Source organism: Staurois parvus, unplaced genomic scaffold, assembly GCF_062004578.1.
Source record: "Staurois parvus isolate SC_StPar_1 unplaced genomic scaffold, SC_StPar_1.0 ptg000018l, whole genome shotgun sequence".
NCBI lineage: Eukaryota > Metazoa > Chordata > Amphibia > Anura > Ranidae > Staurois > Staurois parvus.
The window spans coordinates 9,844,317-9,864,514 of record NW_028317814.1 but is presented as its reverse complement, the minus strand read 5'-3'; the positions used below and the strand labels follow the sequence as shown (position 1 = coordinate 9,864,514).

At 41.2% G+C, this 20,198-nt stretch overlaps 2 protein-coding genes across 5 annotated transcripts in view; both read right to left on the bottom strand.

Moving 5' to 3' along the window:
• The window catches only part of EIF3B (eukaryotic translation initiation factor 3 subunit B), a 36,524-nt gene extending 36,072 nt beyond the window's left edge, over positions 1-452 (bottom strand). The window contains exon 1 of the mRNA XM_089682469.1: positions 205-452. Coding sequence (XP_089538595.1) covers positions 205-307 — 103 coding nt within the window. The 5' untranslated portion in view covers positions 308-452. The remainder of the gene's footprint in view (positions 1-204) is intronic.
• Positions 453-6,015: 5,563 nt separating this feature from the next.
• Positions 6,016-20,198, bottom strand: part of KDM8 (lysine demethylase 8 (putative)) — an 87,040-nt gene continuing 72,857 nt past the window's right edge. For all 4 annotated transcript variants that reach the window (XR_016313480.1, XR_016313479.1, XR_016313482.1 and 1 more), the window contains one exon: positions 6,016-9,517. The gene's annotated coding sequence lies outside the window, so the exon portion shown is untranslated. The remainder of the gene's footprint in view (positions 9,518-20,198) is intronic.

Sequence of the window (20,198 nt, the reverse complement as noted above, 5' to 3'; positions counted from 1 at the left end):
GTGGGCGCTCATCCCCATGTGACCATGAGAAGCCTCCCTCCAGATGTTGGGGCCTGCAGGTACGATCACACCAGGCCATGATGGAGACTTGTAGGCCACAATGGAGGCACATGGAAGAGGCCTACTCTCCCCCCCGGGACAATGCTCCTGCTAGCCCCCCCAACAGCCACGTGTGTCCGCCCTGAAGCCTCCACCCCCTCTCACCCTCATCCGTGATATCGTCCACATAGTCCTCCGGGTCACTGAACGACATCTCCTCCTCGGTGCCCTCCTCATCCTCCATGGCGAGCTCCTCCGGCCCGTGCATCCCCTCCTCAGTCCTCGTCACCTCCACTCCGCCGTGATGCTGTCCCCGCTCTGGGCTCGGTCCACACTACAACCCCGGCCTTGGCGCTACTAGCAGGCCATGTGCACCGGAGCCGGCGTCGGGCGGAAAAGGAACAAACCACCACCGGTCAAGAGGGAGGTCACCTTCCGCTCCGCCTCTCACAGGATCCCCTGCCGGCCTATACGTCCACCGCTCCTCTCTGCCTCAAAAACCGGGCTACAACAGAGAATAACCGAGATGTATTTACAAATGCTGCAACAATCAGCCCATAACCGAGTAGTGCCTTCCCCCCTTCTGAGAGTGGAATGGACTATTCCAACATGGCGGCAGGCGAGGCTGGGCTAGAATGCTGCTGAGGTAGCAGGCTCGTGGTGTCTGCTCAGTACTGAGATTCAGGAAAAGTTCCACAACTGACACTCAATACACTAATAAATACATAATGCAGCGCTAAAGATCATAAAGTGACAAATACATACACTGTAAAGCGCTAAAGTGATCACAACATAAAGTGTATCGTCATATATTGATGTTACAAATTGTGACTGAAATTTCAATAGTGACACTGGTGTATAATTCCCACAAATAGTAGCAATAAATAAAATATAAATATGAAGATGCATAAAATCAGTCCAATCTCTGTGCACGTGACTTCTGTGATAAGGATTTGTGTGATTGCGCTCACCAGAAGCGCAATAATATTGCGCATAAATATAATTTATCCTCGGCGGTCATCTGGACTCAGGCAAGGAAAAGGAATTATCTGGCACACGGACAGCATACAAGGAATAACTCCAGACCTCACTCACAGGACCCTCGCAGTTCCAATAGTACTTCACCAAGGATATAGATTACCAAAAAGAGGATGTTCTCCACCTTGAATGGCTCACAAAAACAAGCCACAAAACGAAAGTGCTGATAGTGAAGTATTTTTTTATTGATTAAAGCAAAGAGAGAGTATCCAAAACAACTTTCAGCACACTTACAGGAACAAAGATGGCCGCCAGCCTTCCATGCGGCCTCGGCGGCGTAACGTCAATGTGGCAAGGCTCCACCCTGATGCGTTTCGTGCGTATGCACGTTGTCAAAGGGATCTGCCTGCCGCTGACGTCTTTGCCTTCTATAGCCCCATGTGCAAACGAGCGCCATTTTAGCCTTGAGCGTGTGTGTGGACAGGCGCCATTTTAAAGAAGACCGGCATCTCACACCGAAAATTGCGGGGATCAGATCATTGCTGTACCCTCCTCTGGCATTCCCTGCCCCAACCCATCAGATTATCACCTACTCTCCTCTCCTTTAGACGCACCCTGAAAACCCATCTCTTCAGGGAAGCCTACCCCACCCCCTGCTAACTTGACCAACCTCCTCCACTCTTCCCACCACTCCATCCCCCACAGCTATCTCCTCCTGTGCCACCACCCCCTCCCTCCTAGATTGTAAACTTGAAAGAGCAGGGCCCTCAATCTCCTCATGTTTTGCATTGTATTGGTATTGTTCTGTCACATGTTCTGTCCCCCTTTGTAATGTACAGCGCTGAGCAAACTATTGGCGCTTTATAAATACTGTATAATAATAATAATATAGTAATAAATGGGCCTCAAACATTATCCGCATAAAAGCAAAAGCTAATATGGAATGTAATCTCAATACGGATAAAAACATTGAGATGACAGTAGTCAATAGACCCCAAGAAAAGGAGAACTTAGGAAGTACTGGCATTTTTAATCTTAGCCAGACATCTTTGACTAATAGCGAACTTCTGCTCCTAAATAAGGGTCTGAAATTTGCCCCCAAAGCTAAACTCAATCAATTTTAAACGTATATTGATGTACACAGGTTTACAAGAAAATTGGATTTAAAAAGACATTTTATCTGCAATCCTTTAACTAGGGCAAGTAATAATAATATTTGTGACATCAAATCCTCACATCTAAAAAATGCTTCCCTGTTTAATCCTCCCTCACATTCCCATGTTAACATTTTTCGTAATATGGTGATTAAAGATTAAGAAACACTTAAAATAAAGAACTGGAATAATCAGCAACACATTAATGAAGGATTCAAGACACTTTTGGATTACAAAGATTTGGTTATTCGTCCTGCTGATAAAGGAGGAGGAGTAGTGGTACAAGATAAAATAGACTATATGGAACAAGTACATAAGATTTTGGATGACAAAGAAACTTATAAATTGTTACTTAAAAATCCACTGGTGCCGTCTTGTATCCACAGACGTCCCCCTTATGTTTCCATGGCTGTGGCCTTACCGGTACTTTGGTACATACATTTTGGGCTTGCCCAACTTTATCCTTGGTGTGGCGCAGGATATCCGAGGTAGTTACTGCACTGGTGGGTACCCCGATACATCTGACTATACAGTCCTGCCTATTGGGTGTTCAAATCCCGGGGGTTCAAACTAGTGTTATGAGATTGATACATACTATTTGTATATCCACTCTGTGGGCTATTGCCCTACATTGGAAATCTCCTTCGGTACCATTGGCCTCTGTTTTACATAGAGTAGATGCTGTGATGCTCATGGACATTTGCTGCATGCTTAGGGCCATTCCATTTGAGGATTGCCTGATTTGTACAGTTGGCAGATATATAATTCTACCTATCTATTTATTTATATTTCTCATGTACTTAGATTCTATTCTCTCTTCTTTTCTTTTCATTTTTTCTTTTTTGATACGATTTTGCCTTTTTGGAATGTACAATTCAACTGTGCTTTGTTACAACTGTACACATTGTTTGAAGCTGTACTGTTATTTTACAGACTATTTCTTGAAAATAAAAACCGTTTGTAAACAAAAAAAAAATATCCACTGGTGCCCTTCAAAAAGGACCTCAAAGAGATAATTAAAAAAGGTTATGAAGGAGGCATTCTAAATAAAAAAGAAAAATAATTTTTATGCCCGGCAGCTCAAAAATTACAGATCCTCTATTGTTTGCCTAAGATTCATAAGGATCCAATACACCCCCCAGGTAGACCTATTGTGAGTGGGATAGGTTCCCTGAGTTCCAGAATAGGGGAATATATAGATTACTTTCTACAACCTCTTGTCACTTCTACTCCAGCATTTCTCAAAGACACCAAGCAGGTGCTGACAGATGTAAGAGATGTTACTATTGATTCCTCTATATATCTAGTCACAGCCGACGTTGCCTCATTATACAGCAACATTAAACATGTTGATGGCATGACGGCAGTAGAGTTTTATTTGAATAAGGCAGAGGACATTCCCCATCATCAAAAAGAATATATTTTAGAGTTGTTGAACTACGCAATGCAACACAATTATTTCTGGTTCGACAATCATTTTTATTTACAGATCACAGGAGTCGCTATGGGAGCGAAATTGGCACCCAACCTTGCTAATTTATGTCTAGATGGGAGGAGGGTTTAATTTATTCAAGAGACTGGCCGGAGTTGATTTTTTATCGTCGATACATCGACAATATTTTCCTCCTATGGCAAGGCAGTGAATTTTCTTTACTTAATTTTTTTAACACTCTTCATTTTAATGATCTTAATATTAAATTGACGTACCAGTATGACTATGGGGAAATTATTTTTTTAGATCTCACTTTGATTAATGATGGCACTAAGATTATTACCAAAACATTTTTTAAAAGCACTGATAGGAATAGTTATATACCTATTGATAGTTGTCACCATCCATCATGGTTAAAGAACATACCGAAGGGGCAATTTTTACGTATTCGTAGGAATTGTGACAACTTGAAAAATTTTTATACATAGGTGGAAATATTGAAAGCCAGATTTGTTGAGAAAGGATATGATATTGCTTTACTGAACCAAATTATAAAGGAGGTCGCTAAACAGAATAGAACTCCTTTGATCTAAGAAAAGAGACAAACCCACACGATTCTGTCCATTTACTATAAATTTCTATGTTCAATATAAAGATGTCACCAAAGTCCTCATGAAAAATTTAGGAGTTCTAAGAAATGATCCTGTCTTGGGTAGTAATTTACCAGACCAACCAGAAGTTACCTTTCGTAGGGCTCCCTCTCTCAGACATCGGATAGCACCTAATATTATTAATCCACCTACTAACGTTTCCTTTTCTTTTGGAATGAAAGGGTTCTATCCCTGCAATAAATGTGTGATATGCAAATGTGACGGTATTCGTAAAAGAATGATTAATGAATTTACATCTAATGTGACAGGCAAATCATATAATGTGGAATCTCTCATTATATGCAATAGTACACATGTAGTTTATTTACTCGAATGTCCATGTAAGAAGCAATACATTGGTAGAACTACTAGAAGATTAAGAGATAGACTCAAGGAGCATGTCTACAATATTAAAATAGGACTAAAAGAACATTCCCTATCAAAATATTTTAGGTATTATCACCAAAGTGATCCCACACATTTGAGATTTATAGGTATAGATCTCATTTGCTAACATTGAAGAGGTGGTCACAAACGACGGGCAGTGTCTATGTTAAAAACAAAATGGATTTTTGAAATGCAAACCCTCATGGACATAACATAGATATAGATATAAACTGCTTTATAGACAATAGCTGATCTTGTGGAATATATACATTATCCACATGCGTTTTTTGCATTCTGCATTTTTAAAAAAATTTTTACGCTGAATGCATGCTGATGGTTTTATGAGCTCTGTACTAGGTTGTCTGCTCAGTATTTTTTTACCTAGTTTATAGTCTTTAAAGTTTTCACATATTGCAAATAATCTGTGCCCTTTATCATACACGTTACAGTTTTTTTTATCTATCTCAGCCCCATTTTTAGTTCATTGCATTTCATTTTCATTTGCCATTTTGATAGGTATTTTTATCTATCCATGAGACAGATTATCTCATTTATATCCTATTTTTTAGGTAATTATCATCAGTGCCCATTATTCACATTTGTTTATATCAATACTTTTAATTATAATCATGTTTTATGATTATTGTATTAGTTTTTACTATGTAACGGCTGATCACCCAATATTGCTGAGACCATTTTATAAGTTTTCTATACGGATTTTAGGCCACATATAATCTTTTCTTATTGGATAATTTTATTAGTATAAACAATGATAAAGTGACTTTTTTATAATTAGAATACTATCTTGGCTTTGCTGGCACCTTTAGTCCACCATGGCCACAGCAAAATGGCAATTATGTTATCCTTTATTGTAATTCCCAATATGGGATTCTCCAATTTAATTCAATTCATTCTACTGATGCACCTTTTATAAGATCATATGTGTATACTCTTGAATTCATATACCGATCTCGCTGACATTTGTATTCCCTCTGGACCGTGACAAAATGGCGGCCAGTGACAGAACGGACTACTGTCATCTCAATGTTTTGTATCCTTATTGAGATGACATTAAATATTAGTTTTTGCTTTTATGCGGATAATGTTTGTGGCCCATTTATTATTATATAAGTTTAGTTTTATAATCCATTCCTGGAGGGTACAGCAATGATCCGATCCCCGCAATTTTCAGTGTGAGATGCCGGTCTTATGGTGCCCGTCTGCGCACGTGCTCGAGGCTAAAATCGTGCCCGTTCGCGCATGTGCATGGGGCTATATAAGGCAAAGACGTGAATTGTGTATTTATTTTTCCTTAGTCCCCTGCACCCATGGCGCGGTCTACCTCCCAGTAATTCCATACAAAACAGCAGAAAAGTGGTGTTTTCTCATCAACTTTTATTGAGTGTCATAAGTAAAAACTGTGGCAAGCGAGTGCCTGATTATATGAAAGCAGCTGGCATTAAGGATGAACCTCTGTATCCTCAAAATAACATAATAAATAAATAATGCAGCGCTAAAGATCATAAAGTGACAAATGCATATATCGTGAAGCGCAAAATAAGAGCACTAAAGTGATCACAACATAAATAAAGTGTATCATCTTATATTGACGTAAAAAATTGGGACTGAAATTTCAATAGTGACACCGGTATATAATTCCCACAAATAGTAGCAATAAATAAAAATTAAAAATAAATATAAATATGAAGATGCATAAAATCAGTCCAATATGTTCCGTGAAATCTCCGTGCACGTGACTTCCGTGATAAGGATTTGTAGTGTGATTGCACTCACGAGAAGCACAATAATATTGTGCGCATAAATATAATTTATCCTCGGCGGTCATCTGGGCTCAGGCAAGGAAAAGGAATCATCTGGCACACTGACTGCATACAAGGAATAACTCCAGACCTCACTCACAGGACCCTCACAGTACACAGGGACAGCTCGAATAGTACTTTTCCACCAAGGATATAGATTGCCAAAAAGAGGATGTTCTCCACCTTGAATGGCTTGCAAAAACAAGCCACAAAATGAAAGTGCTGATAGTGAAGTATTTTTGTATTGATTAAAGCAAAGAGAGAGTATCCAAAACAACTTTCAGCACACTTACAGGAACAAAGATGGCCACCGGCCTTCCATGCGGCCTCGGCGGCATGAAGTCAATGCGGCAAGGCTCCTCTCTGACGTGTTTTGTGCGCATGCCTTATATAGCAATGGAGGAGACATTTTTCCATTGGGACACTTCTTATAGTGACTGGGAAAGGCCTTGCATTGGGTGGTAGTAAAAAAAAAAAAAATAAGGGCGGTTTCATACGGATTCGCTGCACTTTGGTCGCCGCAGTGGATCGTGCATGTTTTAGTCGGGGTCATCTGTGCTTTCCCATAGACTTTTATTACGTCCTGCAGGTTTGGTGCACTTTCAGAAAGCACACTGAAACCATGGGACACAACAGAAGTCTATAGGAAAGCGCAGCTAACCTGCAACAAAACTGCAGGTACACGGTGCTGCGGCCTAAGACACCCCAAGGCTAGGTTCACACTGCTACATGTGCGGGACAGCACATAAATATGCGCTGCTCTTTTGCAGACGTGCACGGCTGTGGTTTTGGGTGCAGGAAAATCTTTTGCACCGTGCGATATCCCTGCGGCTGCATTTTTAAAAAAAATGCAGGGACCTATTTCCTGCAGGTACAGCAACCCATTCTTACAAATGGGCTGCTGTGTCCACACAAACGCAAGCCGCAACGAACGCATAGGTGCAAGCCTAGCGTAAGTGGTTGAATGGCGGTTGGCCATGTTACACACAGCCGTGTCGCGAATGTTATCGCAGGTCACATTTGACAGTACTGCCAACCCATTCAAGTGAATTGGGGCCACCCTGCGACCATGTGAAAGTAGTTGCGGCACAGTGCTGCGGGCTTGCAGGGAATAAAGGGTTAGTTCACCTTTGCCGAAAAACTCTCCCCACCTCCCTGGTCCCCCTGTACCTATCAGTTGTCAGCATCCCACAGACGCTCTGGCAGAGATTTGAAACAATTCTCTTATCTATCAGTGCTTCTGGGAAGGAGTAGATTGATTCTGATTGGTGACTGCCATAACTGTGACCAGCGCTGACCAATCAAATTCCATCTGCTCCATGCTGGAAATGCTGATGGGGAGGAGGGAGAAGAGCAGCGATTTCAAAGCCCCAGGCCACTGGAGCAGTTTTGGGGGTGCTAACTATAGCTGAGACTGGGGTGGTGGGTAGGGTGTCCCATATTAAGGTGGGAATACACGATTAGGAAATCGACCGAGAGGCGTTCGTTCATTGTTCAAAATCGTGGTCCACATTAACCAATTTAAAAAAAAACGTTTGAGGGGCAATACGTAGTGTTGATGTCTTCTGTACAAGTTGAAGTGATGCAGTATGGGTGTGACCTTGTAGCCACGCCCTTCCGGCCAGAACGAGCGATATACACAATTAACAGCAATGAGTATAATATAGTTTATTACATGGCCTATATACATAGTGATACATAAAATATAATCTGCAGAATTCTGGTTTCATTATCTCATTAGGCCAATCTACTTTTAACATTTAGATTTTTCGTTCATGTTTATGAAGATTCCTTGGACAAAAACATCCGAGTCATCTTCTGTTTCCACTCATGCGTGCTAGCACTTAATAGATTTTTTTCGTACAACCGTCATACCATCGCATAGAAAATCAGTCGTTCATATGCAAAACTACAAAATTTTCACTGTTGTTCAACCGGATTTTTTTGTTCACAATATCGTTATCGGTTAAAACATCCTGCTCATCAACGAAGAGAAAATCGTTTGATCAGTGGTTCCGTGAAATTTTTCGTATGATTCTCTTATCGTGTGTAAGATGCATTAGTTCCCCTTTATATGTAAAGCTGAGTTCTTGTGAGCTACTATGGTGTATTTATTATGTGAAAAATAATTTTAAATCTAAAATATATATAAAAAATATATACTATATATACAAAAAAAAAAAAAAATATATATATATATATATATATATATATATACACACACACTACTATGAATGGCATGCTAAAAAAAATTTTCATATACTTGTGTGTGTAATAAAAATTATTTTTCAAACATAAAAAAAATTAATATATAAATAATAATAATATTGAATGATTAAGTGGGTTGCCTACACCATACACATACTCGTACTTGTGCGTCACTATAATCAAAAACAAATGCAAACATGTCGCGCTCCACTAATGTATGTAAAATATACTCAACAGACTTATTCATTAACAATATAAAATTCAAAGTAATTTTCAATAAATTATAAATAAGATATGTGAGTCCAACTTTAGTGTGCAGTCCTTCTGAAACTGTGTGCTTATTTTAAACACAATCTGTGCTTATTTAGCTGTCTTCCTTTAGTGAAATATAAAAAAGTCCACAAAAACTTTTACCAGTGTGCACTCACCTGATTTATATGACCAGACCGTTAAGTGAGGTCAAAAACAGCTTGTGTCCCTTTAAATGGACTTGGAAATGAATGGATTTATATATCCCTATTCCAGATTGATGGATGGATAGATGGAGTATTTTCCCTTTTTCCAACAGGGGGTCTTGGCGATTCCTATGGACCTTTCCACCTAGAGTTGGCTGGATGGATGGAGTTATCCCTCTCTCCTCTAGGGGGTCTCTTCACTCCTTTTTGGCGTATTACTCCATAAATGTAGATGTCCACAAATCCAGTGTGGTTCAAGGAGGGCCAGTGATGACGTAGATGACGGAAGGTCCCTGCACCCATGTAATGATGTATGAGCCTTGTTCAGTGCAGCAGTCCCAAGAACCCAAGCTGATGTGATGACACTCCCAGGGAATGACAGACCTAGTTCAACCTGGAAGAGACAATATCGTTATCGGTTAAAACATCCTGCTCATCAACAAAGAGAAAATTGTTCTATCAGTGGTGCAAAATGTAAGTGCTCAGTAGGAGAAAAATGCCCAGATGTCGGGGGTCAGTAGGAGAAAGAAATGCCCCAATGTCGGGGGTCAGTAAGGGAAAATAATGCACCCATGTCGGGGGTCAGTAGGAGAACAAAAATGCTAATGTCTGGGGTCAGTAGGGGAAAGAAATGCCCGATGTCATTGGTCAGTAGAAGGAAGAAATGATCCAATGTCAGTGGCCAGTAGAAGCAAGAAATGCCCCAATGTCAGTGGCCAGTAGAAGCAAGAAATGCCCCGATTCCAGTGGCCAGCAGGAGAATGAAATTACTCAATGTCAGTGGTCCATAGGAAAAATAAAATTTCCCCAATGCAAGTGGTCAGCAGGAGAAAGCAATTAGCCCTGATGTTAGTGGTTTGTATGATAAAGAAATGCCCCAAATGTCATAGGTCAGCAAGAGAGAGAAATGCCCTGATATCAATGGTCAGTAGAAGAAAGTATTGCCCCAATGTTAATGGACAGTGGAAGAAAGAAATGCCCAAAGCTAGTGACAAGTAGAAGAAAAAAATGTCCCAATGTCAATGGCCAGTAGGAGAAGGAGTATGTAACAGAAAGTATAGTATTCAGAAAGTAAAGGTTAAAGGTATGCAACATAGTGCCCGACATTTCTGTTCAATGGAGGAGAAAAAAAAATGTCCCAATAAAGGTGAAGAGTAGGAGAAATGCTCAGATGTCGGGGGGGTCAGTAGGAGAAAGAAATACCCAGATGTCGGGGGAGTCAGTAGGAGAAAGAAATGCCCTGACGTCAGTGATCAAAAGGGGAAAAAAAATGTCCCGATGTCAAGGGTCAGTAGGAGAAAGATATGCACCAATGTTGGGTCAGTAGGAAAAAAATGTCCCGATGTTGGTGATCAGCAGGAAAAAGAAATGCACTGATGTCGGGGTCAGTAGGAGAAAGAAATGCCCCAATGTCGGTGATTAGTAGGAGAAAGAAATGCCCCAATGTTGGTGATTAGTAGGAGAAAGAAATGGCTCAATATTGGTGTTCACTAGAAGAAAGAAATGCACAGACATCGGGGGTCAGTAGGAAAAAGAAATACCCCAATGTTGGTGGTCAGTAGGAGAAAAAAATGACCTGATGCCAGTGGTCAATATTTACTAATACTTGAGAGTGCAAAATCTGGTGCAGCTCTGCATAGAAACCAATTGGCTTCCAGGTTTTATTGTAAAAGCTTAATTGAACAAACTGAAGTTAGAAGCTGACTGGCTACCATACACAGCTGCACCAGATTTTCACTCTCAAACTTAAGTAGGCAACCCCCAATGTGTTTTTGTTGTTTTTGCTTTTGATGTAGCAAATCCTGTGTTCTCATATAATACTTGTTATACAGTATTTCCTCTACAGGTTTCACCTCATCTCAAGAGAACATCTTTTTGTATAGAATTAAACAAGTATAAATAGCATTAAAAATAGCTTGGCTATACGCAAGTACATATGTAACCTTCATATGCATTGTTTGTAACCTCTTTTTAAAAATACAATAAAACACAAAGAGATAAACACTGATGCCATTATAATTCTTATTCAATTGTTTTTGTTAAGTTTTCAATACAAATACAAAAGGAGGGTAAAGGTCCCGAATAGGTTCTTTAATGACAAGCATACACAAGGAAATACAAGTTTTTTATGTGGTTTGCTGCCGCCCAGGGAAAGACAAGAGAGATGTCCAGAGGGTTGCTTGGAGTGTCCCCAATGAGATTTTAAAATGTTACTAAACCCACAACAGTAAAATCAGTCTGTACATGCAGTCAAGCATGCTTGTGGAACCAAAGGGGTCGTACTCCGCATTTTGTAAAAAGGCTCTTTGATCCTGTCTTCTCTGATCTTCCCCTTCTTCCCCAACAAGCTTTAACCAATGCTCGGCCGGACATTAATAGAAGTCACAAGACTGCTATATACTGCAGATGAGAAAAAGTATTTAGCAGTTTATATTTACTAAAATAATTGTATTTCCATATTGTGGGTACTGTGGGAGACCATATATAGTGAATGCAGGGTCCTGGGTTTAGTAACACTTTAAATAGTAGTATTTACTTAATATAGTAAATTCAGAAGATAAATGTGAAGGTACGATTGAATCACACGTTCAAATATGTGATTGAATTTCTAATTGTGCATATGTACACAGTACACTATTAAACTAATTGTCATTCAGCTGGAGATTGTTCACACCAGCCCACAAGTTATGTGTGCACTCTGGTGTGCAATGAATACGGGCGGTGAGGGCTTTCCAATGTGTTGCATCTTTTTTTCTTATCTTTTTGAGGTGGCCTAAAATGGCATTTGATTCAGTTCAATGTATTCTCACTCTGCTGAGGTGTGCTGTAAAAGCATGCAGCATACGTCTTTATTTTTTCACAACACACCATAACCCAACATTATAGTGGAAATGGAACACATAGAAAACTGCAGCAAAATCTGGGCAGTGTAAGCAGAAGCAGAGCATCTCTCTGCCATTCTGCTCTCTTTTCCTACCGGCATGTTCCTTGCAAAGTATCACACCTCACTGGTAATTTGTGCTGCTTTTTCTCCCTCTCTGAGCTCTGCTGTAGAGACCGTACAGTAGACTGCAAAAGGCTTATGTCAAGTCAAATACAAGCATTTATACTGCTTGCCTTTATACATTTATGTGTAATGATCTATTATTACAGAACTACATAATGTGTGTGTTTTAAATCTGCCTGGAGTTCAGATTTAAACTGCAGACTTTCTGTATTAGTTGATGGCTAACATTTGTTAAGGCTGATGAAGATCATAAAACTGCCATCAGAGGCTAGCTAAGGAGTGACATTGTTTGATCTTCTCATGAATCCATTAAGCTAACCTATACTCACCTGTTCTCCAGTGCCCTATAGCCCTGAAGCTTCCTGACAGTTGTTGTCATCTTCATCCCTGCGGATTCCAAGTATCCCTCCTCAGCCGTTTCCATCGGTTGGGCCAAGATAACCGTGAAAGCCGGACATACAATACTAGATTTTCACAAGAACATTTTTACAAATTTTTTCATCAGTAGATTTGATGACATGATGAATGTCGTTTGAAAGTGCTCTTAAAGAGCAGTTCCAGTCACATGCTAAAAAAATAAAGTCATCAGCTACAAAAACTGTAGCTGCTGACTTTTAAAAAAGAGCCACTCACCTGTCGCTCGATCCCAAGGTGCTCGTGGTGCCGGCATCTTCAGTACGGGCACCTAGCTGTGACAGCTTGTGGCTTCACAGCCAGGTGCCTACCGTGTGAGTAGTGGTGCACTTTCTGAATGGTCCAGTAGTCTTCTGGGACCTGTCACGTGTCCCAGAAGACTATGGGGAGGGAGGGGGGAGCACAACTGTAAATTTCGAGTACCCGCTACCCAGAGGTGCCAATCCTTAACGGGAGCGGCGGACCAGTCTTTAAAACGGAACTTCCCCATTTGGGTGGAACTCTGGTTTAACATTCGATTTTGGAGTCTATGAACTTTTCCGAACAAAAACCGTATATATTGTTAGAAACTTGTGTATGGCCAGCATTAACCAGATAAGAGAGTTATGAAATAGGGAAGGGGGAGGTTAGAGAATGGCTATAAATTGGGCTGGATGGTGATTAAAAAAAAAGCTGTCCCAAACTTATCTGTTTTCTTTTGTGTCGATTCAAATTTACCTTTGAGACCCAAAATACACATGCATGTCTTCCATAGACTGGTCTGGTTATGAGAAATGATGTGCGATAAGTGAGCAGTAATCCTCCTCTTTGTGTTCTTTTATGATGTGTCTATGAAGAATTAATCTTTTTTTGTAAATTTTGCTGACTCACCCAACGAGGACACTTGTTCCTGTGACAACTTTCCAAGAAAGGAATTCTTTTCATTTTGAAGAGATTTCTGCTCATTTTCTGTTGCATTTCCAGGACAGGAAGTCCTGGAGGGATGTCTCCCCAGTAGAGCACAGACAGCGAACATAATCTGATTGAGGTTTTAACCTTTCTACCCAAAACTGAACAAAAGTTTTGGCTTTATACACACTTTAATAAAATTACATATTGCATGTCCTGGTCCCTTAATGGCAATATTGTTCTATCTGGGCCAGTATCTATGGTATTTAAGCTTGTGTCAATCACACCAGCTTGACATGTTTTTAATATTATTCAGAATTCACTGACTGGTGCATTTGACTTCTAGTTGGCCTCCATGACCAAATTAAAATGGGCTTTGCATCTCCATAGACAAGCACTAAAAAACAAAACCGACATAAAGCAGAAAAAAGCCCATAGGGACAGACGTTTAAGAATACCAGGGTATGAAGCGTCCACTGAAAAGAAGTCCAATTTTGCTAGAAGTCTCTAACATCCTTACTGCTGCCATTCACACCTTCCCAAAATGCAGCAAATATAGGTGTCCTTTTATGAAACTGATATCAACGGCGATCCTGAGGATCCAGAGATGATCAGTGGAGTTCATGTTCTTCGCTGATCATCTCAGCACAAGTGCTGTCAGCCCTTCACTGGCGATCTGTGTGAAAATTCTCCCTCCAGATTCTCCAGCCCAGAGGTGGAGAATTGGGGGAACAACAAACGAAGCAGTGGTAATTGACCGCTGTTTAGTAAACTGTGTGTTTGACTGATCTCTTATGGTTTCTCTTACAGTAACAGCAGCTGTTTTCTAGCATTCCAAGTGTTTGTAGATCGCTTCTCTCCTCATTAGGAGAAGTGATCTACACCGCTTCATGAACAGGCATTCAGAGGAGAACGGTCTCCTCTGAGAATGCAAGAGAACAGAGCAGCGGTCATTTACTGCTGCTTGATAACAGGACACCATAGTACTAAACCAGCATTTCCTAAATCAGCAAAACTGAACATACACCACAAATGAAGGTCAATGTAAAAATCCAAATTTACATAAAGGCTTGGGCATTGTAGTTCAATAACAAGCTGTCAGTCCAGAATACAATTATGTTTAATGTTTTGTTTTACCTGCCAAAAGGATTTGTAATTCTCTTCAGCCAATCTTGTGAAGAACACACTTCTGTCAAGTCTTATCGCTCTCTGTTTCCCCTGGAAGAGTTCTGAGTTCTCAGATGGAAGGTGGCAGAGTATCATCAGATTTTCTATTTAATATCATGAAAACCTTACCCAAAAAGTCTGAAGGTAAACTGCAAAAATGAATACATAAGATATCCTAAATTCGATTATGATTTATTGGACATGATATGCCCTGATGACTTAAAAAAGGTCCCTAAGGTTCAAAAACATTGCTTTGTGATATGACTACAAAAAAGGATGTTCTTTAGGGATTATCCTGGTGTGCTGATGACACACTCATCACTGTATCTGGTGACAAAATAAAACACAATCACCCTGTAAAAGACATCCAATGCGTTCCTTTCCAGAGGGAAGGGAGTCAAATCTTTGCTCTCTTGAAGAGCTATGGGTCTTGCTGACATTATTCTGATGTGTGTTGGATATTGTGACCCTTGCTGGGTACAGTGGTTCATCCCGCTGGCTGCTATGTGACTACTGTGTTCTGTGGTGTCACAGCAGTCAGGAGGAATCACAACACCCACCGGAAGACCAAATATTCCTCACACTTGTACATACACTAGATACCAGCAGCAGTTAAATAAAAAAAAGTTTTAAAGTTTTCAGAAAATTAAAGTTAAAAGAAAATAAATTTAAAAATGTAAACCCCTACATATATACAAATGTAAACACATATGTAGAGTGTGCCCAGGCATTTTATCTTTATGTGGATCATGTGTTTTCTGTTCTAGGTGGGAAAAGCCTCTCTCTCATAAGCCGTCCTGGAAGTTGACCTGGGAAAATTGTTTAACACCTTCCCGCCCGCTGTACGCAGATATATGGACTCACTGAACTGGGTTTTTATCTGTGGGACCGCATATCTGCATACCTGTCTTTATGCTGAGAGAGCGTTCCCAGCACATAGACCGAGCTTTCTCCGGGATACCTGAGTCTCATACTAATGATCGGGACCCAGGACCTCTGGATCCAGGTCACCTGATCGCTGTGATAGCCTCTGATTGGTTGTCACAGTGATCAGTCACTGTGCTGCCCACCTACATGTTTACTTTTTCTGAATGGCAATAAAGATGCATTGTATCTTTCTCTCCTCTTATGAGAGGAAGATTTAACTAAACATACAATGGGGAAAATCATTATTTGATCCCCTGCAGATTTTGTAAGTTTGCCCACTTACAAATAAATGAAGGGTCTATAATTTTTATCATAGGTGTATTTTAAATGATAGAGACAGAATATCAACCAAAAATCCAGAAACATGATACAAATGTTATAAATTGAGTTGCAGTTCAGTGCCTAAAATAAGTATTTGATCCCCAATAATAATTCTGGTCCCACAGACTGGCCATGTGCTCATGTGCTCCTAACGACAACTTGTTATGCGTATAAAAGACAACTGTCCACAGAATCTCTTTCTTGGGCACTGCTATGGACAAATGTCCAAAAAGCTGTCAAAGGACATCAGGGACAACACTGTAGACCAAAACAAGGCTGGAATGGGCTACAAGACCATCAGCAAGAAGCTTGGTGAGAAGGAGACAACTGTTGGGGTGATTATTCGCAAATAAAAGAAATACAAAATGACCATCAATCGCCCTCGGTCTGAAGCTCCATGCAAGATTTTGCCCCATGGGGTAAGAATGATCATAAAAAAAGTGAGGGATTAGCCCAAAAATACACAGGAGGAGCTTGTGAATGATCTCAAGGCAGTTGGGACCACAGTCATCAAACAAACCACTGAAACCACAATACGCCGCCATGGACTAAAATCCTGCAGCGCTCGCAGGCCGCCCTCTACAGGAAGGCACATATACAGCCTATCTGAAGTTTGCCAATAAACATCTAAATGATTCAGAGAAGGATTGGGAGAAAGTGCTGTGGTCATGAGACCAAAATTGAGCTCTTTGGCATGAACTCCATGTTTGGAGGAAGAAAAATGCGACTAAGACCTAAGAACACCATCCCTACAGTCAAGCATGGAGTTGGAAACATTAGGCTTTGGGCTGCTTCTCTGCTAAAGGTAAAGGCCTACTTTGCCGCATTGAGGGACCAATGGATGAGGCCATATATTGTAAAATCTAAATGAGAACCTTCTTCCCTCAGCCAGAACACTGAAGATGGGTCGTGGATGGATTTTCCTGCATGACAATGACCCAAAACATACTGCCAAGGCAACAAAGAAGTGGTTCAAGACGAAGCACATTAAGGTAATAGAATGGCCTAGCCAGTCTGCAGACCGTACAAAGCTTTGAAAAAGTAATCATACCTCTTGAAATTTTCCACATGTTGTCATGTTACAACCAAAAACGTAAATGTGTTTTACTGGGATTTTATGTGATAGACCAACACAAAGTGGCACATAATTGTGCGGTGGAAGGAAAATGATAAATGGTTTTCAACATTTTTTACAAATAAATATCTGAAAAGTGTTGCAGTATTGTACTCAGCCCCCACCCCGAGTCAATACTTTGTAGAACCACCTTTCGCTGTAGCTGCAGGTCTGTTTGGGGATGTCTCTATCGGCTTTGCACATCTAGAGTGAAATTTTTGCGCATTCTTCTTTAAAGAAATAGCTCAAGTTCTGTCAGATTGGATGGAGAGCATCTGTGAACAGCAATTTTCAAATCTTGCCACAGATTCTCAATTGAATTTAGGTCTGAATTTTGACTGGGCCATTCTAACACATGAACATGCTTTGATATAACTATTCCATTGTAGCTCTGGTTGTATGTTTAGGGTCGTTGTCCTGCTGGAAGGTGAACCTCCACCCAGTCTCAAGTCTTTCTCAGACTAATACGTTTTCTTCTAAGATTGTATTTGGCTCCATTCATCTCCCCATCAACTCTGACCAGCTTACCTGTCCCTGCTGGAGAAAAGCATTCTCACAGCATGATGCTGCCACCATCATATTTCACGGTGGGGATGGTGTGTTCAGGGTGATGTGCAGTGTTAGTTTTCCTCCACACATAGTGTTTTGCTTTTAGGCCAAAATGTTCAATTTTGGTCTCATCTGACCAGAGCACCTTTTTCCACGTTTGCTGTATCCCCGCATGGCTTCTCACAAACTGCAAACGGAACTCCTTACGGCTTTCATTCAACAATGGCTTTCTTCTAGCCACTCTTCCATAAAGGCCAGATTTGTGGAGTGCACATCAAAGTTTGACAGTTATGCTGGAGTGACTACACAGCCCCAAACACAGTGTGCATACATGGCTATGCAGATGCTCCTGGATGGCTGTCAGATTTTGACATACGACTGTGTCTGAGCAGCCACTGCATTGACATCCACTTATATAGGCTGCTTGCATGCAGCTGGGGGTAGATGCAGAAACTAAAACAAATGCCTCCTGCAGGCATTAAAGGTAAAAGTGCCCATTTGAACAAGTCCTTAATATTTATTTGCACAGTGCCTCTCAGCTTACTTTAGTAAGTGTTGTATATTTTAAATGTTATGTACAGTTATTTTACTTCTTTGCTTTTTTATTAACAATACATATATACATATTATCACTCAACTTTAGAATATAGTTTCCTAGAATAAAGAGCAAACCATATATAAACCTTAACTTCTACATAAAATGCAATAAAAGATACATAAATTAGGTCTTAATAATGTGCAAACAAAAATGGTGAATAAAGTGCAACTGAAGGATATCTCTAAAAGAAAAACCCGGTGGATTTATGAATTGGAAGACCTGAGCCAACATGGTTTGATATTTCATACTTCTAAGAGTTTTGCATTCTAATTTAGCTATGTACATGGTGATATTGTTTTTATATACGGGTACCACAATACATTTTTATTTCCCTTTTCTTTCATTTTATCTATTCTATTTTAATATTTACATTTTTTCCCCATAAATCAGGTACGAATAAAGTTTTATCACAGTAGGAATAGGTTGGGGATATATCATAATTTGCCACTAGATGGCATTACATTGTATATGTCTCAAAAAAACTCCTTTACAATTCTGTGGGATGGTATATACAATTATACACATAAAAATAATACAACCCACATAAGCAGCCACCACAATATTGCAGGCAACAATATAAATGTAATAATATACAAAGTTCAGCGCTTCAAATAATCATAAAATGAACTTAAAATGGGCAGCACAGTGACTAAATGGTTAGCACTTCCGCCTGGCAGTACAAGGGTCGTTGGTTCGAATCCCAGCCACGGCACCTCCTGCCTGGGGTTTGCATGTTCTCCCTGTGCCTGCATGGGTTTTCTCTGGGTACTCCGGTTTCCTCTCACACTCCAAAAGAAATGCTAGTAGGTTAATTCGATCCGGTCTAAATTAGCCCTTATATATGAATGTGAGTTAGGGACCTTAGATTGTACGCCCCTTTAAGGTTAGGGACTGATGTGAATGTACAAGATATACCGTATTTTTCGCTCCATAAGACGCACCTGACCATAAGACGCACCTAGGTTTTAGAGGTGAAAAACAAGAAAAAAAAATATTCTGAACCAATGGACTGCAGACACAGTACAGGGGATGACCAGAGACTGCGGACACAGTACAGGAGATGACCAGAGACTGCGGACACAGTACAGGAGATGACCAGAGACTGCGGACACAGTACAGGGGATGACCAGAGACTGCGGACACAGTACAGGGGATGACCAGAGACTGCGGACACAGTGCAGGGGATGACCAGAGACTGCGGACACAGTGCAGGAGATGACCAGAGACTGCGGACACAGTGCAGGAGATGACCAGAGACTGCGGACACAGTGCAGGAGATGACCAGAGACTGCGGACACAGTGCAGGGGATGACCAGAGACTGCGGACACAGTGCAGGAGATGACCAGAGACTGCGGACACAGTGCAGGGGATGACCAGAGACTGCGGACACAGTGCAGGAGATGACCAGAGACTGCGGACAGTGCAGGGGATGACCAGAGACTGCGGACACAGTGCAGGAGATGACCAGAGACTGCGGACACTGCAGGGAATGGCCAGAGACTGCAGACAGTGCAGGGGATGACCAGAGACTGCGGACAGTACAGGGAATGACCAGAGACTGCAGACAGTGCAGGGAATGACCAGAGACTGCAGACAGTGAAGGGAATGACCAGAGACTGCTGACCTTTGGGGAGGGAGGGGGAGCGGGTACTTGAATTTGACAGGTACCCGCTCCCACTTCCGCAGAGTTGTCCTTCCCTCTTCTTCCCGGGCCGGCTTCTGTGAAAGCCGGGTGCCCACTGCGCATGTGCGAGAAGCGCTGCACTTTGTGAATGGCCCGGCGCCTTCTGGGACCTTTCATGTGTCCCAGAAGATACCGGATCATTCACAAAGCGCAGCACATGCGCAGTGGGCACATGGCTGTCACAGAAGCCAGCGCAGGAAGACTGTGCAGCGCTGGAGCGAGGAACAGGTAAGGCCCTGCAGGAGACAACAGCTGAGCGGCCGGCCCGGTATTCTGACATGGTGGCGGCAGAAATACTGGACCGGCCGCTTTATATTCGCTCCATAAGACGCACTGACATTTTCCCCCCTTTTTTGGGGGGAAAAAAGTGCGTCTTATGGAGCGAAAAATACGGTATGTAAAGCA